Source organism: Littorina saxatilis, linkage group LG12, assembly GCF_037325665.1.
Source record: "Littorina saxatilis isolate snail1 linkage group LG12, US_GU_Lsax_2.0, whole genome shotgun sequence".
Lineage (NCBI taxonomy): Eukaryota > Metazoa > Mollusca > Gastropoda > Littorinimorpha > Littorinidae > Littorina > Littorina saxatilis.
In genome coordinates this window covers 13,734,607-13,761,931 of record NC_090256.1, presented here as the reverse complement: position 1 = coordinate 13,761,931, position 27,325 = coordinate 13,734,607, and the positions used below count along the sequence as shown (strand labels likewise).

At 42.9% G+C, this 27,325-nt stretch overlaps 1 protein-coding gene and 1 long non-coding RNA gene across 3 annotated transcripts in view; both read right to left on the bottom strand.

Moving 5' to 3' along the window:
• Positions 1-436: 436 nt before the first annotated feature.
• On the bottom strand, positions 437-6,329 carry LOC138981297 (uncharacterized). Its single transcript, XR_011460604.1, has 2 exons — positions 1,426-6,329; positions 437-809 (listed from the first exon to the last, which is right to left on the bottom strand). It is a non-coding gene; the product is annotated as an uncharacterized lncRNA (long non-coding RNA).
• A 3,784-nt stretch (positions 6,330-10,113) lies between these two features.
• Positions 10,114-27,325, bottom strand: part of LOC138981296 (G protein-coupled receptor kinase 5-like) — a 65,399-nt gene continuing 48,187 nt past the window's right edge. The window contains exons 13-16 of one of the 2 annotated variants that reach the window (XM_070354159.1): positions 26,216-26,353; positions 22,437-22,574; positions 20,553-20,714; positions 10,114-12,650 (exon numbers count right to left, since the gene is read on the bottom strand). In XM_070354159.1, coding sequence (XP_070210260.1) covers positions 12,624-12,650; positions 20,553-20,714; positions 22,437-22,574; positions 26,216-26,353 — 465 coding nt within the window. In that variant the 3' untranslated portion in view covers positions 10,114-12,623. The remainder of the gene's footprint in view (positions 12,651-20,552; positions 20,715-22,436; positions 22,575-26,215; positions 26,354-27,325) is intronic. The other variant, XM_070354160.1, reaches the window with a different exon arrangement.

Genomic DNA, 27,325 nt, shown 5'->3' with positions numbered 1-27,325 from the left:
CCACCCCATCTCTCTCTCTCTCTTTTTCTCTGAAAAGATTTCAACCATATGTAAAAAAAATATGTTAAGAATGGTCAGTTTGAATGTGTACATTTTTGATAACATACAAAAAGCCATAAAACTTATTGTTGTTGTTTTTAGAAAGGGACATGCAACAGTTTAAATGTGCACACACTCACTTCAACTTTCAGACTTTTTGCAACAGTGAACACACACTGGCATAAATGTACACACACACACACACACACACTTCAACTGTCAGAATGTTTGCAACACACGCACTGAATTAAATGTGCACACATGTGCCAACACACACACACATACTCCAACTATCAGACTTTGCAACACGCACGCACGGACATAAATGTGCGCACACACCACGTGCACACACCACTTGCACACACGAACTCCACACTTGAACACACCAGCCAATGCAGAGACTTTTTGCAAACTGTATTTTGTGCACTTGACATGAGCCTGTCCAGTGGAGAGAGCAGCACTGTAGTTTGTATCAGACAACAAGTGTCTTCACACACTTAATAAGGAAGGAAGGAAGTAAATTCATAGTCATAGTAACCCATAGAGTGATAGCTCACTGTGGAGAAAGTGGACCCCATACAGTGAAATCACTCCTTTACGACCCTTCACTTTAAGTTTAACACTCCCTCCATATAAAGTCCTCGTTTTTCTCAATCTCAGACTCTCCCTACATACCCTCTGTTTAACAACCCTTCACTTTAACACTACCTCTATATAAAGACCTTGTTCTCACTCTTAGACTATCCCTCCATACCCTCTGTTTAACGACCCTTCACAGGGATCGCGTTTACGCACGATTTTTGCGTATTTGACGCATTTTAAAAGTCGCTGACGCGCTTTTTTCGCCGCGCCGCGTAAGCCATACGCAAAAATATTGTAACTTTTTCTTGTCTTCACGCAGCGCTTTTGCTCTGACTTAATAATCACCCGATCCTGAAACTGACTATAGGGCTCGAGAAGTGACGACACACATGAAATCTGCGCGTCAAAACTAAAGTCCGTTTCTTTTTGCATCGAAGTATCGCAAACGAACGTAACGAGGGTATTACCAGATAATGTCTTGTCGGATAATGAAACAGACATTAGCTGCTCTCCCATCTCGCGCTTCCAAAAGGCGGAAAGTGTGTCTAGTCGTATTAGAGCGGGAAACAAACTCGCAAGGCCCGAAGGTTGGAGACAGCAGGGGTGTTATTCGACAGGCGTGCGCGGAATTCGACAGGAAAACTCGCCGTATTTAGGTAAGGAGTGTCTTTAAGTCTTTCGTGCGTGTTTTGTTTGTGTCTGTACGTGTTTTCGTAGTACGCAAAAATATTGGTCCGTGACGCGTTTTTTTCGTTTCGTTGCGTATGACTTACGCGTTTTTTAAAAAGCTAGCGCGATCCCTGCCTTCACTTTAAGACTACCTCTAGATAAATACCTCATTTTTCTCACTCTAAGACTATCCCTCTATATTGTCACTAAATTTACCCAAGACCTCAGTTTTTCAGTCTCTGCCTTCAGTGTCTGTGTCACCAACTAAATTTACCCAAGACCTCAGTTTTTCAGTCTCTGCCTTCAGTGTCTGTGTCACCAACTAAATTTACCCAAGACCTCAGTTTTTCAGTCTCTGCCTTCAGTGTCTGTGTCACCAACTAAATTTACCCAAGACCTCAGTTTTTCAGTCTCTGCCTTCAGTGTCTGTGTCACCAACTAAATTTACCCAAGACCTCAGTTGTTCAGTCTCTGCCTTCAGTGTCTGTGTCACCAACTAAATTTACCTCGGTTTGAAGACTCCCTGTCTGTGGAGACTCGATTTTTTCCTCCGAATGTTGAAGGTTTTAAATTAGAGGTATGTTGTATCGCTGTACAGTCAATCTCCTCTTTGGAGACCTCCAATAATCTTGGGAAAAAAATCAGGTCTTCAAAAGGAGGCCGTCTTAAAATGGAGGTAATTTCTTTCTTTCTTTATTTGGTGTTTAACGTCGTTTTCAACCACGAAGGTTATATCGCGACAGGGTAAGGGGGGGAGATGGGATAGAGCCACTTGCCAATTGTTTCTTGTTCACAAAAGCACTGATCAAAAATTTGCTCCAGGGGCTTGCAACGTAGTACAATATATTACCTTACTGGGAGAATGCAAGGACTTAACATTTTTTACATTCTGCTTGACTAGAATCTTTACAAAAATTGACTATATTCCATACAAGAAACACTTAACAAGGGTAAAAGGAGAAACAGAATCCGTTAGTCGTCTCTTACGACATGCTGGGGAGCATCGGGTAAATTCTTCCCCCTAACCCGCGGGGGGTCAATGGAGGTAATGTTACAAAGGTTTCAAACAGAAACCCTGAAAAAACAAGGTCTTTAAAAGAGGAGAGGTCTTAAACTGTGGGTCACAAAGGAGGTTCCACTGTAAAAGAGCATGATAATACGGACAGGATACACAGAAGAAGCACTGGTCAGTGTGGACCAGACCATGTCCACTCTGAGCCCACACAGTGTCCCTGATCGCCCTTCTTTGGTCAAGGAGGCTCAGGGTACCTGTGTATCATCATTGTCTGGTGTCGTATTATGCTAACGAGTCGCAGGAATTCTTATTAGCACTCAAAACTTTGCACATTCTCTAACTGCTTGTCATCAGCAGGCAGGTGATCAATTGAAAAATGTCTGTTTGTATCCATAGCCAGACAAAAAAAGTTGTTTTGTATTGTATTTTACATGTATGAACTTTAAGCACAGGTTTTATTTTTCCTTCTTTCCTCAGCGGGAAAAGGCAAATTGGTTGAACACAGGGTTGACATATTTTTTCCCTCTATCTTACATTTTCAGGGATGAACAGTCTTGTAAAGTTGTATGCTTTTTTTTTTATCAGTAATTTAAACAGCTCCCCAGCAGTACCAAGTTTACAAAGCAGGAGAAATTATGTATACAGTGTAAATAAAAGATAGCAGTCTTCACAACATTACAATTATATGCGCACGTACAGTAAACTTCAAGCAGAATTTTTTTTATCCAAGTCAACACGATTTTGTGTGCTTGTTAACATGTGACATCACCAGAAAGTCAGCACCTTCAGCACGGCAGACATTTGTTATCCAAGCAGAAATATCCGAGATGGAGAGAGTCCAATCAAAAACAGCAACAAAATTAATTATGTAGTAACTAGTACTTGTGAAGACAATAGCCACAGCTTTAAGTGAGAAATGACACTTTTTTTCTTCTTTTTTTTTTTAGAAAAATGTGCAAAGTTTTGAGTGCCTAGCAATCCACATAAATATTCATACATAACAAAAAGTCACAATCAAATCATACTCACGATTTTTTTTTTCTTTCTACACATAATTTTCACTAGCAAAAACCATGATCAACTTACACGATGACCAAATCATACGTCCTGTCAATGTTTCCTTTAAAAGATCTGTGGTGATGTTTTGCAGAACATGATACCTAGAGTGATGAAAACAGCTGCATCATCGGTGTAATATGGCAAGTTACGGATTGAAGAACACGTAAATACAGTGGAGCCCCCTATTAACACCTCTTTCTTTCTTTCTTTATTTAGTGTTTAACGTCGTTTTCAACCACGAAGGTTATATCGCGACAGGAGAAAGGGGGGAGATGGGATAGAGCCACTTGTCAATTGTTTCTTGTTCACAAAAGCACTAATCAAAAATTTGCTCCAGGGGCTTGCAAGGTAGTACAATATATTACCTTACTGGGAGAATGCAAGTCTCCAGTACAAAGGACTTAACATTTCTTACATACTGCTTGACTAAAATCTTTACAAACATTGACTATATTCTATACAAGAAACATTTAACAAGGGTAAAAGGAGAAACAGAATCCGTTAGTCGCCTGTTTGTTTGTTTATTTGTTGCTTAACGTCCAGCCGACTACGCAGAGCCATATCAGGACGAGGAAGGGGGGGATGAAGGGGGCCACTTGTCAAGCGATTCCTGTTTACAAATGCACCAACCCATTACTTGTGTCCCAGCAGGCCCCAGTAAAACTAAATTAATACCTACTGGAAGATTACCAGTTTCCAGTATGTTAAAATAGGCTTAACCTATCTACTGCTGGACCCACATCAGAACACCAACAGATCAAACTATACATGAATCGCGAGACAAGCGGCAAGAGAAGAGATTTTTGGAAAAAATACAGGTGAATGAGCAAGAAGGCAGAAAAAAGAAAAGAATTCACGAAGAAAAAGAGAGCATGACAGGAAAGAGGAACCAAAAATCTACCTAACAGCAAACTAGAAAGCTCCTGCGGTTCCAAAAACAGGAGGGGCCTTTAATTTCATAACCGCAGTGCCCCACTGCGGGGCCGTTAGTCGCCTCTTACGACATGCTGGGGAGCATCGGGGAAATTCTTCCCCCTAACCCGCAGGGGGAAATTGGAGGGTCTTAAAAATGAGGTTCCACTGTATCCAAGTAAAATGTACAGAAGTATGTATACACGTCAGTCATACACTGATCACATGCACACTCAATTTTATCAATATAGACTGACTTGCAGTTATATAAATATATATATTTACAAATGTTTTGTACAAAAACTCCACAAGATAATTATCATCACTATGCAAAAAAAACACGTCAACACAAGGCGAGACTGAAGATGAACAGGAAATAAAACAACTTTCGGCCTGAGCTGCAGGCAGGAATCACAATGATAAAGATATCCTTGTCTAAGACATCAAAATTGATTGAACCACAAAATGTTCCGCATGATTGGATTGGCCAGTACTGTAGGACTTGTTTTTCTCACATAAAACTTTCTCTCTGCAATCTTGACATTGTCTGAAAGATCACGGACATGCAGCACATACGTCTTCACAACAAAGAACAGAAACCAAACCATAATCATCCGTGTTCAAACTCGACTCCAACTTACAAACTGCTCAATGAACTAACTCACACTGCCATCTACATTTAATCGCAAACTTTTGTTCTGAAAGTATTGCCAGGCTTAACTCTCTCCCTCTCACACACAGTCCAACCTGTTACTATCACTGAGCAGTCGCCCACTTGGTTTGAATCTTAACGAGTTTTAATCGTGTCAAGAAAGCAGTCTCCAGGACCGCTAATGAACAAGAACTTTTTCTAACAAAACCCTATAAAATGCAACAGACAATGCCAACATTGCACTTGCATCTCTTTCTTACGCACACACTCAACCTCTTCACTGCCACAGTATAACAGCATTTTGGTATTGCTGTGTGCCAGGGCAAAATTTCGCTTTCTTCGGTAGGTTCACTAATCTGTTCACTGCTCGATCATTTATTGAGATATCTCTTAGATCTTTGGCATGTGTTTTGCTTATACCCTTGGCTATTATAGGATGACATGATCATTGGACTTTGTTTGTGATTGTTATAGTAAAGATTGATATAAAGACCATTTTCGTCAAAAATTACAGTTTCCGGACTTACACACACACAGTGACACACATTGCAGCACGTAAAACCACACAAAACACTGCTAAAACTGGTGTCAATCATCAGGAACTCACATTACAGCCCATAAAAGTATTCTTCTGTGTGGTAATCTATAAATCACTTCTTGTAGAGCTTCCAGAACACTGTATCGCTTGAAAACAGGTCTACGAGTTGAGGTCGGACTTTCGGCCGCCATTGTGAATGGCGAGAATGCTAACACAGTTTTCAACACGTGGTAGCAACTTTAGTAACTTATCCGAACGGTCTATGGGAAAGAACTGTGTTTAGAACCCCTACAAGTACTTGGACAATGGTTACCTCCCATTTAGTTTTCAGAAATGTCCTGAAATGTTGGTGACACAAATCCCAAAATACGGTTATGGGCGTACGACAAACCAAAAATGACCACGTATTACATACGGGGTGGGCAGTGAAGGGGTTAAAGAGGGCCGACTATTAGGGTTTAACGTCCTCTTAGACCAGTTGGCCTATTGGGACAGGTATTGGTAAAATGCTGAAGGTATGGTGTGATACTTTGACTCGAACAAGCCCGCAGTGGCTGTCTTCTTTGACACACCAGCATTGGGTTTGTCTCGTAAAGTATCGAAATATGATTATAATATGTCTTCTTCGACACACCAGCATTGGGTTTGTCTCGTAAAGTATCGAAATATGATTATAATAATCAGAGACGAGAGATGATGCATGCGTGTATTCGTGTTTTCCAAGCCCTGAGACTTAAAGAGAGAGAGATACAGACTAACGGTAGTTCCCAGATGCAGTCACCAGCGTTGTAGGTTAACCGGTTTGCATTAAATCTACCAACTTAATTTTGCATGCCAACATATTACATTTCTCTCCAAACACCCCCCCACACCCCCCCCCCCCCCCTTTATTTTTTAGTGAAGGGAGATAACTACTTTTGTCTTGCATTTGCTTTAGTAGTAGATTACTTCCCTTGATTCTCTGACCTAGACGTGCTCTAGTGCACAATGGTTATTTCAAACTTTGGGTGGAAGAATAAGGGTACTTTATTTTCATTTTCCCTGCTAAATATATAACATCTAAGCATGGTTCCCCCCCATTTGATTCAGATTATCATGGAACTCATCTATTATTACATCCGCTGCATCTACATTTTCACAAAGGAACTAAAACATCTCTTTATCTGCGAAACTACTCGAATGCACACACACAACTTCTATTCAAGAAAAAACTACAATTGATTGCATGTGCATAAATTAACTTACTTGGAGGTCAAAGAAAATGAACAATATCTGAGTTTATGCTATTACTTTTCATGACTAGTTGAGAACTGTAAAACTTCTGTGTAAAAATAAATGCTGCTGCCACTGGCCTGACAGACTTGGCTTAAAGACTGAATGTAGGGCACTGATAGTCATACAGCTAAAAAAAAACAATTATTTGTATGTCTCTTGTTAATGTTATCACACACACACACACACGTAAGCACACACACACGCAAGAAGTTTCCTCATTTCAACAACTTCTGTGTTCCAATTTCCATCTAACCCTAGTGTATACATGCTGTTGATCAATGATTAAAAATAACACCTGCTTCATAATCAAATCAAAGGAATAGAAAGTAAGCCTGTCTCTACTGACAAGAAACAAAAAATGACAAACACATTTCAAAACAACATGTTCAAGGTGCACATCATCAGGACTGACCGCTATTCAGAAACAGTGACAAAACTGACAGTCAGACACAGACACAGAGAGAGAAGAAGAGTGTATCATCCACTGGTTGACTGACAAGACTCGATGGGGTGCACGCAGAGGAAGACAGAGAGAAAGGGTGGAACATTGTGATCAAGACAAGTCTCTGAGGTTAACACACGTTCACAGTGACGCAAAATGTACAACATGGGCTTTACCTACTACACTGCCACGTACACAGTAGCGCAAACTGAAACGTGACGTCACACTTCGGATGACCGACAGAGGGGGAAGCTGCCAGGCTCTACCACCAGTCCAGCAAGGTATAAATGTACTAAATAAACACGTACAATTTGAGCATATCTTTTGTCATAGGAGGCCAGCCTACGACCACAATTCTCTCGCACTTTCAACATCACCTGACATTAAGCCTTGTTCACACTGCACACACGCTGCCATCTCTCAAACACACACACACACACACACACACACACACACACACACACACACACACACACACACACACACACACACACACACACACACACAAACTATCACCAGGTCAGGCTCAGAGTAGGAAAAACCTGTCTTACAGACAGAACAACTGATGACATCACAATGAAATGACATCATACATTTACACCGATGACATCACGATAAAATGACATCATACATTTACACTCATGGTCAGCCCGCCTTGCTAATATGTTCATGATTAATATCCATGATCGTCCTCACCAGTCCATGGTGGTAAGCGTACATCCTACTCCTACCCTTTCCTCAGTGTACAGACAAAACAACTATCAAAGTATTCACACATATCATTGTTCCAAACAAGTCTCGTGATCTCTACTGACACACTAGGGGGAAGAAAGGTAAGCCCAGCTAGGGTGGAGGGGACAGGGGGAAAGGGCGAGAGGGGAAGCGTGGGAGGGGGAAGAAAGGTAAGCCCAGCTAGGGTGGAGGGGACAGGGGGAAAGGGCGAGAGGGGAAGGGTGGGAGGGGGAAGAAAGGTAAGCCCAGCTAGGGTGGAGGGGACAGGGGGAAAGGGCGAGAGGGGAAGGGTGGGAGGGGGAAGAAAGGTAAGCCCAGCTAGGGTGGATTTTGTTTGTTTGTTTATTTGTTGCTTAACGTCCAGCCGACTACGCAGAGCCATATCAGGACGAGGAAGGGGGGGATGAAGGGGGCCACTTGTCAAGCGATTCCTGTTTACAAATGCACTAACCCATTACTTGTGTCCCAGCAGGCTTTAGTAAAACTAAATTAATACCTACTGGAAGATTACCAGTTTCCAGTATGTTAAAATAGGCTTAACCTATCTACTGCTGGACTTACATCAGAACACTAACAGATTAAACTATACATGAATCGCGAGACAAGCGGCAAGAGAAGAGATTTTTGGAAAAAATACAGGTGAATGAGCAAGAAGGCAGAAAAAAAGAAAAGAATTCATGAAGAAAAAGAGAGCATGACAGGAAAGAGGAACCAAAAATCTACCTAACAGCAAATCTACCTAACAGCAAACTAGAAAGCTCCTGCGGTTCCAAAAACAGGAGGGGCTTTTAATTTCATAACCGCAGTGCCCCACTGCGGGAAGCTAGGGTGGAGGGGACAGGGGGAAAGGGCGAGAGGGGAAGCGTGGGAGGGGGAAAAAAGTAGGCAAATGGAAGAATGCAAAGATTGGCAAGACAGCAACAACTGATTTATCTACCTAGCCTTGCAGTTTGTGGTCTCTTGAAAAAAGTATCCCCTTCTGCATTTCTAAACTTACAGTGAACTGCAATGAATGCAATTGAAACACAGGCTGCAGTTTGAAATCTCAAGTGTTTATTTCACAGAGCAGGGAGAATTTCTGAAAGTGGGTTTTGGCTTTGGCTAAAAGTATACCAGCAAACTTCTACATTTCATTTTGAGGTATCAAACCTCTTGAAAGTGCATAAGCTGCAATTTCAGACGGAACAAAACACAAGTAGATAATGTAAAATAAAGTAACACAAGAGATGCCACTTCTTTTCATTTTCTAAAATTTGTAAAAGCAATGTGATGAAAAATAAACAGGCAAAATTCACCGTCAGGACTCCAAAAGAAAACCTGACAAAGTGACATCACATACAGTTGCTCTATCCTTCTACCCCTCAAAATCTCCCCCAAACCACCCCATACAAAAGTTCTAAAAAATGTAAAAAAGAGGACTGATCAAAACATGATTCTGCTTCTATCGCTGTCACAGTATTACTATTAAAATTACTAACTAATATAGTTGCCAAGGAACATCCCGTGATCAAAAACTGTCACTGTCAGTAATGTGTTTGCCACCACAGGAGTAAATGCGAAGAGAGACAACTCTTGATCTATTTGACCTGAGGTAACACTAACAGCACCAACTCATCGCCTCACAATTATGTTCATCTCACAATGCCAGCTCATGTGGTTTTAATCTTTCATGCACTCTGATTAACTAGAACATAGATAAAATCATGATTGTAGTGATGAACAAGTGGCAATCTTTCTTTGCTGACACTGTCTGGACACAGAGGGACCTCTGTGAGTATGAGTGAGGAGTAGGAGGGAAGCGTGTGTGTGTGTGTGTGTGTGTGTGTGTGTGTGTGTGTGTGTGTGTGTGTGTGTGTGTGTGTGTGTGTGTGTGTGTGTGTGTGTGTGTGTGTGTGTGTGTGTGTGTGTGTGTGTGTGTGTGTGTGTGTGTGCAGACATGCCTGCGTACATACATATCTGCGTGCGCGTGCCTGCGTGTGTGTTTGTCTGCGTGCATACACAGGGGTGGGAGTCTCTTGTGAAGGAAAAGGAGGAAATCCCTTTTTTCTTGGGGGGTTCGGGAGCATGCCCCCCTGAATTTTTTTTAAATGGTACATTAAAATCTGTGCAATCTGGTGCATTCTGAGACTAAAATTCAACTCGTTTGTATCAGGTAAAAACGACATTCCCCCCCCCCCCCCCCCCCAAAAAAAAAAAAAAGAAAATCCCAACCAAACAAAAACCACACTTTCACACAACAATGGTAACATTGTAATGGTGCATACTTATGTAATGAACCATGTTTCCATAACCCAATACTGGCAACAATATGATCCAAGTGACGCCCCAATGCATTGAAGCTCAAAATGACAATTCGTTACGTATCAGGAGTTTTCAGACAGCACAATCTAACTCTCAAGCCTCCAGTGTTCTGTTCCATCTTCACTTCTCTCCATATCATTCAATCAACAAGTTATAGATACTGTGATGAACTGGGACGCGGAAAAAATAGATTACTCCAGCGGAATTCGTAAGTTGTGTCCGCGGAAATCCGCGGAAAAGTCCCACCCCTGATACGTGTCTGTGTGTGTTCACGCGAGAATGTGTGTGTATGATGAATGTGCTACTCTGTGTGTACGTCTTAAGTCATGAAACAAAAATAATATGAATGCATGAGTGCTAAAGACATCACTTCCCTTCCCCCCCCCCCCCCCACATTGTGCCAGCCACCACCCCTGTCCCAATACTCCAAACAAAATGAGTCCATGAAAAAATTGAATAAAATCATCATTAGTCCTATCACCCTACCACACTGCTGATTCTGATGTTGAAAGAAGAAACAAGAGGTAGTTCTGCTGTTTCCTTTTGTCCACGGACTAAACCAATAACAAACACTTTTTTGATCGTACAGAAGCAAAGAGTACACCGACACACAGAACTGCAGACTGCCATTTTTCATTTCGACAACCAGTGCCGAAATAGGACTAGAGGTTACATCAAATCACTAAATGCAAGTGGGATGAAAAATGACGTTTTCGCTCAGATACGTTCCATGCAGACACACAACTATGTACAGCTTTGAACAGTCAGCCCTCCAACTACTGACATTTGAGCACATTGTCAATCAAGTTATTATGAAACTCAATCATATATGCCATCAAAAAACAAAAAACAAAAAAGTAAAGAAAAGAAAAAGCACATACATTGCTGGATTTGGTTGTTGAACGCAGACTGACTCGCACGACAGTTGTGTAAAAACCACTCTCGATTTGCAACCTGTCCTTGCAAATAAAATCCACATCTCCATGCTTCTCACCACTCCAAGAAAACACCTGCTGGTTCCAGTTGCATACCACATCATGCACTGATTGAGGAAAGAAAACAATTCCGTAAAATTCACTTACTTAACATTTTTTTTTTAAAGTTCAGCATACTTAAAACTTTCTTTGTGTTAAAACTGGGCAGTGATGTTTTAGAACCAGGAACCTACTCTCGAGTAAAAAGGTGCCCCGACTGAGCAGACAACTGATTGAAAAATTCCAAAAAGCACAATACCAAACAATCAAAAGGGAAAATACATCTCTTCAAAGTTCAAAGTTGTCCTCACATAGAAAAAAGATCAATTATGTTTGGCAGTCCTGTTTCTCTACGCAGAAAGTCTTCTCCTATCATCAGCTGCTTGCCTGACGAGATGGTGTCCCCCTGCAACCCCGAGTCTCACCCAGACACGCTCTGTCCTAGTCTGGCACCAACGCCTCCCGAGTCTCCCAAAGGGAATACCAGGTCCAACACTGTACAGCCTGTCCATGGTACTTGTCTCGCCGAGTCTGTCAGCTGGGTCGTCTTCGCTGGGCTATTCCGTCCAGGCAGACAAAATAGCACACCACTCTGATTTGGATTCATTGACACAGTGACACACACAGGCGGTGGGTACTCCTCCAGAGGCAGACAGCATGTCAGAGTGGGGTCGGGGTGAAGGGGGCCAACTGTTTCCATCTGGTCACACACTCACACATGTGGTTTATGAGCAACGAACCAGTTTGACGCGGGTCTCCAGCCTAGCCAGCGCCACTAGTAGACGCCACGGCTGTACATGGTGGCGGGACAAAGCACGCAGCCAGTGGCGCGAGCGACGCCACAGTGGCACTGACAAAGCACTTTACAGCCTGTGCCGGTCTCTTGGTCAACGAGTGTTGGCTGCGTCCACACAGCCAGCACCAAGTTGTTGTGGTCAAGGAGCGGGGTTCAGTGGCGTCAGCCATGTGAGGCCCCTCTGATGACAGGCCGATTTCAATTACAGGACGCCTTCAGTTGTCCCTTGGTCTGTTATCATGGACCTCCCATGAAAGGCCACCTGCAATATAGGGACATGTTTGGGTGTCCTTTCATTGCAGGTAGCAGTGTAGCTGCCCCACACAGCCGGAGCATCGCCGCCCAGTCTTTGGCCTCAGCTGAGAAGGAAGGTGAGCGTCCACTAGAGCTCAGTGGTCAGTGTCCACCACAGCTGCACTCAGCACACACACACACAGCTGACCCGCAGGGAAGGAGGGGGGAGGAGGGAGGGGGAGTGAGCGAGCGGTACGCCCGTCGCTTCCGGTCACCCATGTTTTCTCAGCCCAGGTCGTGCGTTACTGGTGTTGTGAGTGGGCTGTCAGAGGACCGGTCAAACCGACGCTCTGCCTGCACCCTCCCGCCTCTCTGACTGTTGCCTGCGTAGCATGCACCATGCCTAGGAACTGGAGTTGGCTTCATCAGTCTGAAACAACAATAAGTTCACTTTAGCCTCAGACTACATTAAAATGCTGGACCCACTTTTCAGACCCCCCAATTTAAGACTCCCCATTTTAGTTTCAAACTACATTTAAGTGTTGTAGGAGCTGAGGGTAATACATTACACTCCAAACACCATTCTCCAGTGTAGAAGATTTTGCATCCAACACTCCTGTGCTCATAAGGCATTTGCCAACAGTACTGAACTGTTCTCGGAACTCATTTCAACTGTTTATTTGTATTTTCTTTTACGCTTAAAAAGCATACATGTAAATAACGTTAATTTCTCCCAGATTTGACAATAAATACTTCAGGCCTGGGAATGAGTAAAAGTGGTTTGGGCGTACTGACGGGAAAATGTTGCGTTTTAAGCATTTTTAAGGGCACACGGAGGCTCTTTTCTTACACAATTAGAAAACGACTTTGTCGTATTTACGACGAAAGGTGTATCATTCCCAGGCCTGATACTTGAAAAACATGTGTGTCTGACAGTCCGACCCTGACGCTGAATGTCTTTTGGAAACTCTTGTGTAAAATGTCCCAGTGGTAGCTCCCCCACTACGATGAAGGCTGTATCTACCTTGTGTAAAATGTCCCAGTGGTAGCTCCCCCACTACGATGAAGGCTGTATCTACCTTGTGTAAAATGTCCCAGTGGTAGCTCCCCCACTACGATGAAGGCTGTATCTACCTTGTGTAAAATGTCCCAGTGGTAGCTCCCCCACTACGATGAAGGCTGTATCTACCTTGTGTAAAATGTTCCAGTGGTAGCTCCCCCACTACGATGAAGGCTGTATCTACCTTGTGTAAAATGTCCCAGTGGTAGCTCCCCCACTACGATGAAGGCTGTATCTACCTTGTGTAAAATGTCCCAGTGGTAGCTCCCCCACTACGATGAAGGCTGTATCTACCTTGTGTAAAATGTCCCAGTGGTAGCTCCCCCACTACGAGGAAGGCTGTATCTACCTTGTGTAAAATGTCCCAGTGGTAGCTCCCCCACTACGATGAAGGCTGTATCTACCTTGTGTAAAATGTCCCAGTGGTAGCTCCCCCACTACGAGGAAGGCTGTATCTACCTTGTGTAAAATGTCCCAGTGGTAGCTCCCCCACTACGAGGAAGGCTGTATCTACCTTGTGTAAAATGTCCCAGTGGTAGCTCCTCCACTACGATGAAGGCTGTATCTACCTTGTGTAAAATGTCCCAGTGGTAGCTCCCCCACTACGATGAAGGCTGTATCTACCTTGTGTAAAATGTCCCAGTGGTAGCTCCCCCACTACGATGAAGGCTGTATCTACCTTGTGTAAAATGTCCCAGTGGTAGCTCCCCCACTACAAGGAAGGCTGTATCTACCTTGTGTAAAATGTCCCAGTGGTAGCTCCCACACTACAAGGAAGGCTGTATCTACCTTGTGTAAAATGTCCCAGTGGTAGCTCCCCCACTACGATGAAGGCTGTATCTACCTTGTGTAAAATGTCCCAGTGGTAGCTCCCCCACTACGATGAAGGCTGTATCTACCTTGTGTAAAATGTCCCAGTGGTAGCTCCCCCACTACGATGAAGGCTGTATCTACCTTGTGTAAAATGTCCCAGTGGTAGCTCCCCCACTACGAGGAAGGCTGTATCTACCTTGTGTAAAATGTCCCAGTGGTAGCTCCTCCACTACGATGAAGGCTGTATCTACCTTGTGTAAAATGTCCCAGTGGTAGCTCCCCCACTACAAGGAAGGCTGTATCTACCTTGTGTAAAATGTCCCAGTGGTAGCTCCCCCACTACGATGAAGGCTGTATCTACCTTGTGTAAAATGTCCCAGTGGTAGCTCCCCCACTACGATGAAGGCTGTATCTACCTTGTGTAAAATGTCCCAGTGGTAGCTCCCCCACTACGATGAAGGCTGTATCTACCTTGTGTAAAATGTCCCAGTGGTAGCTCCCCCACTACGATGAAGGCTGTATCTACCTTGTGTAAAATGTCCCAGTGGTAGCTCCCCCACTACGATGAAGGCTGTATCTACCTTGTGTAAAATGTCCCAGTGGTAGCTCCCCCACTACGATGAAGGCTGTATCTACCTTGTGTAAAATGTCCCAGTGGTAGCTCCCCCACTACGATGAAGGCTGTATCTACCTTGTGTAAAATGTCCCAGTGGTAGCTCCCCCACTACAAGGAAGGCTGTATCTACCTTGTGTAAAATGTCCCAGTGGTAGCTCCCCCACTACGATGAAGGCTGTATCTACCTTGTGTAAAATGTTCCAGTGGTAGCTCCCCCACTACGATGAAGGCTGTATCTACCTTGTGTAAAATGTCCCAGTGGTAGCTCCCCCACTACGATGAAGGCTGTATCTACCTTGTGTGAAATGTCCCAGTGGTAGCCCCCCCACTACGATGAAGGCTGTATCTACCTTGTGTGAAATGTCCCAGTGGTAGCTCCCCCACTACGATGAAGGCTGTATCTACCTTGTGTAAAATGTCCCAGTGGTAGCTCCCCCACTACGATGAAGGCTGTATCTACCTTGTGTAAAATGTCCCAGTGGTAGCTCCCCCACTACGATGAAGGCTGTATCTACCTTGTGTAAAATGTCCCAGTGGTAGCTCCCCCACTACGATGAAGGCTGTATCTACCTTGTGTAAAATGTCCCAGTGGTAGCTCCCCCACTACAAGGAAGGCTGTATCTACCTTGTGTAAAATGTTCCAGTGGTAGCTCCCCCACTACGATGAAGGCTGTATCTACCTTGTGTAAAATGTCCCAGTGGTAGCTCCCCCACTACGAGGAAGGCTGTATCTACCTTGTGTAAAATGTTCCAGTGGTAGCTCCCCCACTACGATGAAGGCTGTATCTACCTTGTGTAAAATGTCCCAGTGGTAGCTCCCCCACTACAAGGAAGGCTGTATCTACCTTGTGTAAAATGTCCCAGTGGTAGCTCCCCCACTACGATGAAGGCTGTATCTACCTTGTGTAAAATGTCCCAGTGGTAGCTCCCCCACTACAAGGAAGGCTGTATCTACCTTGTGTAAAATGTCCCAGTGGTAGCTCCCCCACTACAAGGAAGGCTGTATCTACCTTGTGTAAAATGTCCCAGTGGTAGCTCCCCCACTACAAGGAAGGCTGTATCTACCTTGTGTAAAATGTCCCAGTGGTAGCTCCCCCACTACGATGAAGGCTGTATCTACCTTGTGTAAAATGTCCCAGTGGTAGCTCCCCCACTACGATGAAGGCTGTATCTACCTTGTGTAAAATGTCCCAGTGGTAGCTCCCCCACTACAAGGAAGGCTGTATCTACCTTGTGTAAAATGTCCCAGTGGTAGCTCCCACACTACAAGGAAGGCTGTATCTACCTTGTGTAAAATGTCCCAGTGGTAGCTCCCACACTACGATGAAGGCTGTATCTACCTTGTGTAAAATGTCCCAGTGGTAGCTCCCACACTACAAGGAAGGCTGTATCTACCTTGTGTAAAATGTCCCAGTGGTAGCTCCCACACTACGATGAAGGCTGTATCTACCTTGTGTGAAATGTCCCAGTGGTAGCTCCCCCACTACGATGAAGGCTGTATCTACCTTGTGTAAAATGTTCCAGTGGTAGCTCCCCCACTACGATGAAGGCTGTATCTACCTTGTGTAAAATGTTCCAGTGGTAGCTCCCCCACTACGATGAAGGCTGTATCTACCTTGTGTAAAATGTCCCAGTGGTAGCTCCCCCACTACGATGAAGGCTGTATCTACCTTGTGTAAAATGTCCCAGTGGTAGCTCCCCCACTACGATGAAGGCTGTATCTACCTTGTGAAATCCAACCAAGTGGTTGTGTATTATATAATAATAATAATAACGGGCATTTATAAAGCGCCTTATCAGAAGTTCAAAGCGCGTGACAACAATACATGTATACAAAAATCATACAATCACTGTCAGATTCAAACAACACATCATGCACATCTCACATCCCCAGACTCTATACTAAGGAACTATCCGTAGTGTTGTTGGAACAAGTGAGTTTTCAAATTGGACTTAAAAGATGAAATGGATGGAGAGTGACGTAATTGAAAGGGGAGTGAATTCCATAACTGAGGTCCATAATACGAAAATGTGCGGAAGCCATGAGCCTTGCGTTTAAAGCGACCTTGACAGAGAAGTCGAGCATCATCAGAAGAACGAAGGGTGCGAGAGGGAGTGTAGAGAGAGACCAGTTCAGAAACCAGTATACACACATTCCTTTCAACTGTAACCCCATGCCTCCTGTAGCCTACTGCAAAAACATTGCAAGACAGCTACCTGTGCAGTTATGTCCCTTTAAATGTCTGGCTCTCTCAAAACAAAAGATACCCCCCTTTCTTTTATTTCTTCGAGCTTTCAATAAAATAAAGGGAATCGCTCAAAACGCAGACACTTGATTACGAAAGTCCAGGTGGTCTAAAACTACACATCAATTCAGAAATGTCTAACTTGGTGTGGATTTCTGACACAAAACATTTTCCCACCAACCAACTAGACTTTGTATAAAAGGTTTTTTAACACACGAAGAAGAACAGAAAAAGTAGCGATACAATACAGTAAAAGTCATTTTATGGACATGGGTTATATGGAATACATTATAACTGTTGCAGGAAACACGGAAGAAAAGTGATATAACAGGGAAGCACAGATATACTAAGTGGACACATACACTCGCTTAAATGTGTGTGTGGGTCGGTATTTTGTTCCATTATTTAATGTCACTACAAGAGATTGACTACCGTATTTGACGGACTACAAGCCGCGACTTTTTTTATAAAAAAAATTGCATTGCGGCTTATAAAAAGATGCGGCTAAAACGTTACCTAAACTTGAATAGCATTCACCTAATGGAAGTCGCCGCGGATTTTCATTTCGCTTGATTAGCGATTACCCGGTACTTTATTAGCTCTCTACTTAAGATTCGGCGCTTTTCTCTTTCTTTCGCGAATCTTCGTTTGTCAACAAGTCGTCGTGACAAGATAGCGTACATAGAAACACCGGATGTATCAGGATCTCGCGCGGGCGAGATTTTTCGGGTTTTTTGTGTATCGCGATAGTTGGAGGAGCGAGGGCCATGTTGTGTTTTCGTCTGCTCGAAATGTGCGCAAAAGTCGTAAATCATCCCAAAAAAGCTTATTCCGGGCAGGACTACATGTGTGTGTTGGTTACAAATTGTGTGTGTGATATTTTTCTTCAAACTTTTTCACTTTTCTTCTTTGTTTCACTTGTTTATTCTCGGAGCCGATTTCGCCAAATACCGTACTTTCGTTTGCCTGGTTGTTTTGATTGATTGACACGATCTGATTATATTTTTTTCGACGGCGGCTAATATAGTGACGCGGCCTATACGTGGCTCATCCCAATTTTTTTGTTAAAAGTCGGGGGTGCGGCTTATAAAACGGTGCGTCTTGTAATCCGTCAAATACGGTACGCTAACTACCCTAGATTACATGAATATGAGCAGAGAAATAGGAAATTGCTCTGTGTTTTATATAGGTAAATCAGATCAAAGGCACAAGGAGGGACAGACAATATATTTTGTGAATGACACACAATACGGAGATTTCCTACATTTAGCACTAAGTTATTAAACTAGCAGCTATGATATCATGACTATTTACATAACATTTTCTCAATCGCTATTGACAAGAAAGGCAAGCGCAAGTTGCATAGTTTAACTAAATGAAATATGCTACATTTGATTAAGCTAGTAGGTTACATTTCATTGCTACAAACACACACCAGCCCTTATACTTACAGTGGCAATGAACACATCAGTCAATGCAAAATCAGTGTTCAAGACAATAAAAAGACGAAACACCTGCAGATTAACCCCTTGACTGCCTTAGGACGGGTATACCCGTCCTGCACTTGTGCATTATTTCCATGATTAGATACTAAAAACAGATTCTTGGTTGAATTTCTTTTAAAAATAACATAGGTTTTACTTTTCTACCTACTGCCAGTTTGGAGCTAGAATTTTTTGTGAATTATTACACCCCGAACTCCAATATTCCCTGGCAGTCAGGAAGTTTTGATTGGCAGCGAAAGGGTTAATGTCATGAAATCTCATGAGACTATCTATCTTGTCTTTCTTTGTCTTTTTTCTTTTAGTGCACCTTTTCAGGTTGCTTTTTTCCCTGCATTGAGGCTGATGGGAGTTTGCAGAATCCAGGCTTACACTGATGTAATGCACAATTGTCTGTTCTTTCACTGTGGGAATCCAATGACACACAAACGCACAGAAAATCTTGCAATGAAAAGCTCCCATTCCATTAACACACCCAGCTTCCCCCAACCCCCAATGTGCAAATCTCAGATGCTATGTGATACTCATAGTCTCAAGCGTCATCTTTCATTGAAAAAGAACGAAAATTAACTAGCTCAGCAGCTATTTAACTCATTCGCTGCGCAGCTAAATTTCCCCTGTGTTCCCTGCCAACGCGCGATTTAGAGCCATTTTGAAAAAAATATTAAAAATCAACAACACAAGATAACCTTACATACCTTATGTTTTTGCAAAGTTTGAAACTTACTCTTTTAGAAAATATATGAAACATTTGAAAGTACATACCTTTTGTTGTCTTCATATCCACGCAAAATATCCAATTTGAAGCAAAACAAAAAAACTTTCTACGTCATGGGTTCATCATACACAATGTCATGATCGACACTTGCATTGCCCGAATCATCACCCAAATGATCGTCCATTGGCACAAAATCGTCACCAGAATCTAAAATATCATCTCCACTATCATCATCACTGAGGTCAAGATCAGAACCGTACTGAATAACACGTTCTAGCACTCTTTTCAAGTTACTACGTCTCAGCAGAACGATCCGCCATCTTGGAAAAGTCAAAACACGTGGGTCGCACACCGTCAACAAAATTTTTATTAATCCCAACAATTTAAGGGAAGGAACTGTTTACAGTGAATGGTACCACTGTAGACAGATAGAAGTTCATTGCAGGGGTTGTTTCCCTTGGTCAGCAGGACCGTTTACACCGTTAAAAATTCGTGATATCCGTCGGAACTCAAGTGCCGGCACGCAGCCAACGCTAAACACAGGTGTCGGAATTCCAGTTCCGACGCGCAGCGAATGAGTTAACCGTAACTCAAGTTACTGTAGGACATTTACTCGTGTACTCTTTATGTGGTTCTACCCATCTTTAGGGGTACACCTCTTTCAGTCAGTCTCATGGGCGGTCCTTATAAACGGGTTGACTGTATAGTCTTTACACTGCCAGGCTTTCAGTCAGTCTCATGGGCGGTCCTTATAAACGGGTTGACTGTATAGTCTTTACACTGCCAGGCTTTCAGTCAGTCTCATGGGCGGTCCTTATAAACGGGTTGACTGTATAGTCTTTACACTGCCAGGCTTTCAGTCAGTCTCATGGGCGGTCCTTATAAACGGGTTGACTGTATAGTCTTTACACTGCCAGGCTTTCAGTCAGTCTCATGGGCAGTCCTTATAAACGGGTTGACTGTATAGTCTTAACACTGCCAGGCTTTCAGTCTGTCTCATGGGCGGTCCTTATAAACGGGTTTGACTGTATAGTCTTAACACTGCCAGGCTTTCAGTCTGTCTCATGGGCGGTCCTTATAAACGGGTTTGACTGTATAGTCTTTACACTGCCAGGCTTTCTGTAGGCAGTGGACACAAACTTAAAAAATAAAATGTTAGTGACAGAAAGAAACTCCCTCAAAAGTAGACAGTCTGACCGAAAACTACCAGTGACAAAAAGACTGACAGCTAATTTTGAGTTGCATACAAACAAAGAGTCCTTGCACTGCCAAGCTCCCTGCGCAAAGTGTTGCTGTTACTCCCCCAGTGAGAGAGCAAGGATTTACACTACACCACATCAGTGTCGCTCAGCCCAGCACTTGACCAGCGGCTAGTACCTGACCACAGCATCCACAACTCACTCGTCTCCTGCGAAACAAGCGATCGAAGAAGCCCCGCTGTGGCAACGGCGGAGGCAGGTCCTCACGGAGGTCGGGGGGTATCAGGTCTCCCTCCGGTCCAAACACGTTCAGCTCCTTGTAACACTCTGTTTCTAACATCTGCAAGTGTGGAGTTAAATTCATTTAGGTACTGTATTTTTATGATTGTGTTTTCAAAACATAATTCAAAAGTTTTTAAGTACGATAACATCTGCAAGTGTGGAGTTAAATTATTTTTAGGTGTTAACATTATTGTTCTGTTTGTTGTTCAAAACTTCTGCTGCGGATAGTAATTTCAAAACATAATTGAAAATGTTTTTAGTAACGATATGTAGAATTCAAAGAGAGTGAGCAAACGGATATGGTGAGTGGATGGATGCATGTCATTTGATTAAACGCCCCACAATGACGTTTCTCAGGGATACATGATAAATACACTATGCACCCACCACACTGCCACCCCTACTATGATAACTACACTATGCACCCCTACTATGATAACTACACTATGCACCCCTACTATAAATACACTGCACCCACCACACTGCCACCCCTACTATAACTATGCTATGCACCCCACCACACTGCCACCCCTACTATAACTATGCTATGCACCCCACCACACTGCCACCCCTACTATGATAAATACACTATGCACCCATCACACTCCCACCCCTACTATAAATACACTATGCACCCACCACACTGCCACCCCTACTATGATAAATACACTATGCACCCACCGCACTCCCACCCCTACTATGATAAATACACTATGCACCCACCACACTGCCACCCCTACTATGATAAATACACTATGCACCCACCACACTGCCACCCCTACTATGATAAATACACTATGCACCCACCACACGCCCACCCCTACTATGATAAATACACTATGCACCCACCACACTGCCACCCCTACTATGATAAATACACTATGCACCCACCACACTGCCACCCCTACTATGATAAATACACTATGCACCCACCACACTGCCACCCCTACCATGATAAATACACGAAGCACCAACCACACTGCCACCCCTACCATGATAAATACACTAAGCACCAACCACACTGCCACCCCTACTATGATAAATACACTATGCACCCACCACACTGCCACCCCTACTATGATAAATACACTATGCACCCACCACACTGCCACCCCTACTATGATAAATACAATATGCACCCACCACACTGCCAACCCTATGATAAATACACTATGCACCCACCACACTGCCACCCCTACTATGATAAATACAATATGCACCCACCACACTGCCACCCCTACTATGATAAATACACTATGCACCCACCACACTGCCAACCCTACTATGATAAATACACTATGCACCCACCACACTGCCACCCCTACTATGATAAATACACTATGCACCCACCACACTGCCAACCCTACTATGATAAATACACTATGCACCCACCACACTGCCTCCCCTAAAACCTTTCAGTTTCATGTCTTCAACCATCTGAAAACGGTTGCTTTGACACTCAAAGATGTACAACCAGTCTGTCTTTAAAACCCAATCTTACTGCAGGGTTACTACAGGGGTGCCATGATTACGTATGTCAAAACATGAAACTTAATTTTCTAGGAGCCCTAAGCCTGAACATATATTGCTGAAAGTTTTGAAACATGCTTGACAGAAATTAGTTCTTTTTAGTTTTTTTTAGTTTTACAAACGACTGGAAATCAAGAATACACTTGAAAATCAACACCCATCTTACTACTGCTTAAACTGTTTTATGCAAGGCCACCACCATGGTGTGACAATGTCCACAATAGGACTTCACCAACTAAAGCAGACGTACCTCATTCTGCCATGGAATGGAGACACAACCTATGTTAAACTTGCTGTAGAAAGAGTCGTCGCTGGCATCGAGGTTCACGCCCTTCACTGTGGAAAACTGTTCTATATCCAGCACGTCTTTACAGTACACTGCACGGGGCTGCACATCAAAATATTGAACAGCTCATCATAATTCACTGTGGAAAAGTGTTCTAAAGTTGGCCAAAAAATTATTGCAACAAATTTCAAACCCAAATTAAAGCATTAATTCCTGTGTCATTTAATTAAAACTGTATATGCCAAAGAAGGCCGTTCACTTAACCTTTAGGATCACCTTTTGGATTAAATATTTCTTTTACAGGGATCACGTAACCGCCGCTCAAGTAAGTGTACCCTAAAATCGACCAGACAAAAACGGAAGAGCCGAATGAAAAATCGACAAAAAATCACAATAGGCAAAACTTTGCAACTTTCACATACGAGAAGAAAGTCAAACCAAATTATCTACCCTGAACAGATTATTTTGTTTTGCTACCTTATGTATTTCGCGTGCTATGCTATTCCTACCGATGCAGGTGTCGATCGCAAGAGCGGTCAAAAACGGAACGTTTTACGTCAATTTTTAGGGGTATTGTGTCAAAAAGCGCTACATTTTAGCAATGACTTGGTGGATTGCTTTGAAACTTTCAGAATAGTTTACCAACATACTAGAGATACTTCGTGCGAAAGTTTGGATCGTTACGGTTATTTATCCAGATGTGACGCAATGTTTCGGAAAATGTTGTTAAACTTGTCATAGGATTGTTCACTTGTGTCCATAAAATGCATGACTTTGCATATCTACAGATAAATGATTGATACAGATTCTATCTAAGTTTCATTTGTGTGTAGCTGCTGGCGTTAATTTGCTAGTCATGCAAACACATGAGGAAACAAGAAGAGCAAACGCTCGATCGAGTCACTTTCGCAGTTCTGAATATTATATGAGGCATCAGATGGACAGGAAGAAATTGCTATTCACAACACAATGAGTCACGTTCACATAAAATTTGAGCCCGGTCACTTTTATAGTTTCCGAGAAAAGCCCAACGTTAAGTTGTGTGTTGCCGAACAGAAAAAGCTAGTTATCTCCCTTGTTTTTCTGATAACGTTCGTAAAAGGCTACAGATGTAAATACTTTGATGTAAAGAATAATCCTACAAAGTTTCAATCACATCCGATGAACTTTGTCAAAGATATAAAATGTCTAATTTTTCCTTTGACGCTGACCTGTGACCTTGAAAAAGGTCAAAGGTCAACGAAACCATCGTTAAAGTGTAGAGGTCATTGGAGGTCACGACTAAACAAAATATGAGCCCGATCGCTTTGATAGTTTCCGAGAAAAGATATAAAATGTCTAATTTTTCCTTTGACGCTGACCTGTGACCTTGAAAAAGGTCAAAGGTCAACAAAACCATCGTTAAAGTGTAGAGGTCATTGGAGGTCACGACTAAACAAAATATGAGCCCGATCGCTTTGATAGTTTCCGAGAAAAGATATAAAATGTCTAATTTTTCCTTTGACGCTGACCTGTGACCTTGAAAAAGGTCAAAGGTCAACGAAACCATCGTTAAAGTGTAGAGGTCATTGGAGGTCACGACTAAACAAAATATGAGCCCGATCGCTTTGATAGTTTCCGAGAAAAGTCGAACGTTAAGGTGGTGTCTACGGACGGCCGCAGACTAACACTGACCGATTACATAGAGTCACTTTTTCTCAAGTGACTCAAAACTGGAACGTTCACGCTGTTTCGCGCTTACAGCTGTTATCGCTGCGTGCTTCTTGAAAACATGCTACGGTCACGCTTGGCTGGGCATCGCTGTGGCACCAGAATCATCGCTTAAATATGTAGCGTGTTTACTGGCCCAGCAAATTTGCATCAGTGCTTACGCGCACATAAAACTTTAGCAGTGTGTGTATCAATCATTTTTTCTAAAGACATGCAAAGTCATACATTTTTTTGGACCCAAGGGAACAATCCTACGACGAGATTAAAAACTTCTTTCAACAAGAAGAGCAAACGCTCGATCGAGTCACTTTCGCAGTTCTGAATATTATATGAGGCATCAGATGGACAGGAAGAAATTGCTATTCACAACACAATACAGATGTAAATAATTTGATGTAAAGAATAATCCTATAAAGTTTGAATCAAATCCGATGAATAGTTTCAGAGATATATTTCAATTTTTTTCCTTCAAGACATACCTGTGACCTTGAAAAAGGTCAAAGGTCACCAAAGCAGACGTCAAAGTGTAGAGGTCACTGGGAGTCACGTTCACATAAAATTTGAGCCCGGTCACTTTTATAGTTTCCGAGAAAAGCCCAACGTTAAGTTGTGTGTTGCCGAACAGAAAAGGCTAGTTATCTCCCTTGTTTTTCTGATAACGTTCGTAAAAGGCTACAGATGTAAATACTTTGATGTAAAGAATAATCCTACAAAGTTTCAATCACATCCGATGAACTTTGTCAAAGATATAAAATGTCTAATTTTTCCTTTGACGCTGACCTGTGACCTTGAAAAAGGTCAAAGGTCAACGAAACCATCGTTGAAGTGTAGAGGTCATTGGAGGTCACGACTAAACAAAATATGAGCCGGATCGCTTTGATAGTTTCCGAGAAAAGTCCAACGTTAAGGTGGTGTCTACGGACGGCCGGCCGGACAGCCGGCCGGCCGGACAGACTAACACTGACCGATTACATAGAGTCACTTTTTCTTAAGTGACTCAAAAAATTGCATAACATTTTAACAAACACCTGTAACAATCCATCATTTTGCTCGAAGTATCTCTAGTATGTTGGTAAACTATTCTGAAAGTTTCAAAGCAATCCACCAAGTCATTGCTACAGTGCAGACTTTTTTGTCATGATACCCCTAAAAGATGACGCAAAAGGTTCCGTTTTTGACCGCTCTTGCGATCGACACCTGCATCAGTAGGAATAGCATAGCACGCGAAATACGCAAGGTAGCAAAACAAAACAATCTGTTCAGGTTAGATCATTGGTTTGACTTTCTTCTCGTATGTGAAAGTTGCAAAGTTTTGCCTATTGTGATTTTTTGTCGATTTTTCATTCGGCTCTTCCGTTTTTGTCTGGTCGATTTTGAGGGTACCCTTACTTGAGCGGCGGTCACGTGATCCCTGTAAAAGAAATATTTAATCCAAATGGTGATCCTGAAGGTTAAGTGAACGGCCTTCTCTGGCATATAAAGTGTTTAATAAAATGACACGGGGATTAATGCTTTAATTTGGGTTTGAAATTTCTTGCAATAATTTTTTGGCCAAGTTTATATCAAGCACGTCTTTACAGTACACTGCACATCAAAATATTGAACAGTTCATCATAATTCACAGTGAAAAACTGTTCTATATCTAGCACGTCTTTACAGTACACTGCACATCAAAATATTGAACAGTTGATCATAATTCATTGTGGAAAACTGTTCTATAACCAGCACGTCTTTACAGTACACTACTCGGGGCTGCACATCAAAATATTGAACCGTTGATCATAATTCACTGTGGAAAACTGTTCTATAACCAGATGTGTGTTCACATCTTCTGAACTGTTACGCTGACTCTGACGACAACCAAATCACTCACTTATCACTTAAAGATTCCACACTAAAGGCCTCAAATACCAGTAGAAACATGCTGTAAAAAGAGATAAATATACACAATATCATGACAAAGACAGCACACCTTCCTCAAAACTTAAAACCTCTTCCCAGGCAAATGACACACGCAAATTATCCACACTCACATCTGGGACGAATGGAACCTCACACATGCCAGCCTCTAGTCTCTTCCAGTTGATGTTTTTGAAGAAATGGTGTGACTTGACCTCATCCGCCCCCTGTGCTGAACAACCCAGGCGGCTGGTGGGATCTTTGTCCAATAACTGTCAAAAAAAGATTTAAAAACCAGGGTTAAAAGTACAGACCTGTCAACCTGTACGGTTTTCCCGTATTTTGTACGGGATTTACTCAAATTTTGGTGTGTACGGCGTACAAGGCCTAGTTGTACGGGTAAACCAAATTGTACGGGAATTGTACGGGAAAATTCAAAACCCGAACAAAGATTCGAAACCGATCATCAGATTCGTTTCTGTTTAGGCTTTAGCAGACGACAACAACCAACAGAAAAAGACTGTAACTGAGCTTGTGCGCATGCGCAGAAGGTATCATAGAGGGCGCTGTAGCCCAATCCGCTACTTCCGTGTCGCGAGATTTGGTCTTTGTTTACACAACTTACTTCAGCGACAGACGATTCGCGTCACTTTTCGTGCTACAACTGAAGATGGAGAGGCCAGCGAAGAAAAGAAAGAAAGCCGGACATGGTCAGCACATGTCGGAGTGGGAGAAAACGTACTTTGGTGTTGTGCGATCATCGGACAAGGGAAAGGAGAACAGTTTGTGCGTGCCATGTGGCTCGCAAATCAAAGTGAAAGTTGCTGCTTCTGGTCACTACGACTTGAAGCAGCATTTTGAAACGGCGGTACACACTGATTCGTTCGAAACAGTTCAAGCATGTGAACCAACATTTCCAGAAACGAGACAGCCGCCTTCCAACGGAAGAAGATGTGACACAAGCCAATGCCATGAAACCATTACCACAGTCAATCTGCTTGCCACGGCAAAGTCAGCTACTGCTACCTACAACAAGTGTCATGCTTGAAGTGATCTAGTGAGACTGGACTGTGATTTTTCCTGGTGAACAGTAGTACTAACCCAGCCAGCACCCCGATATCGGTCCGATATCGGACCGATATCGGATACGATATCGGGTCGATATCGGATTCCGATATCGGACCGATATCGGATTGCAAATCGGGTCGATATCGGACCGATATCGGATTACGACATTGGACCGA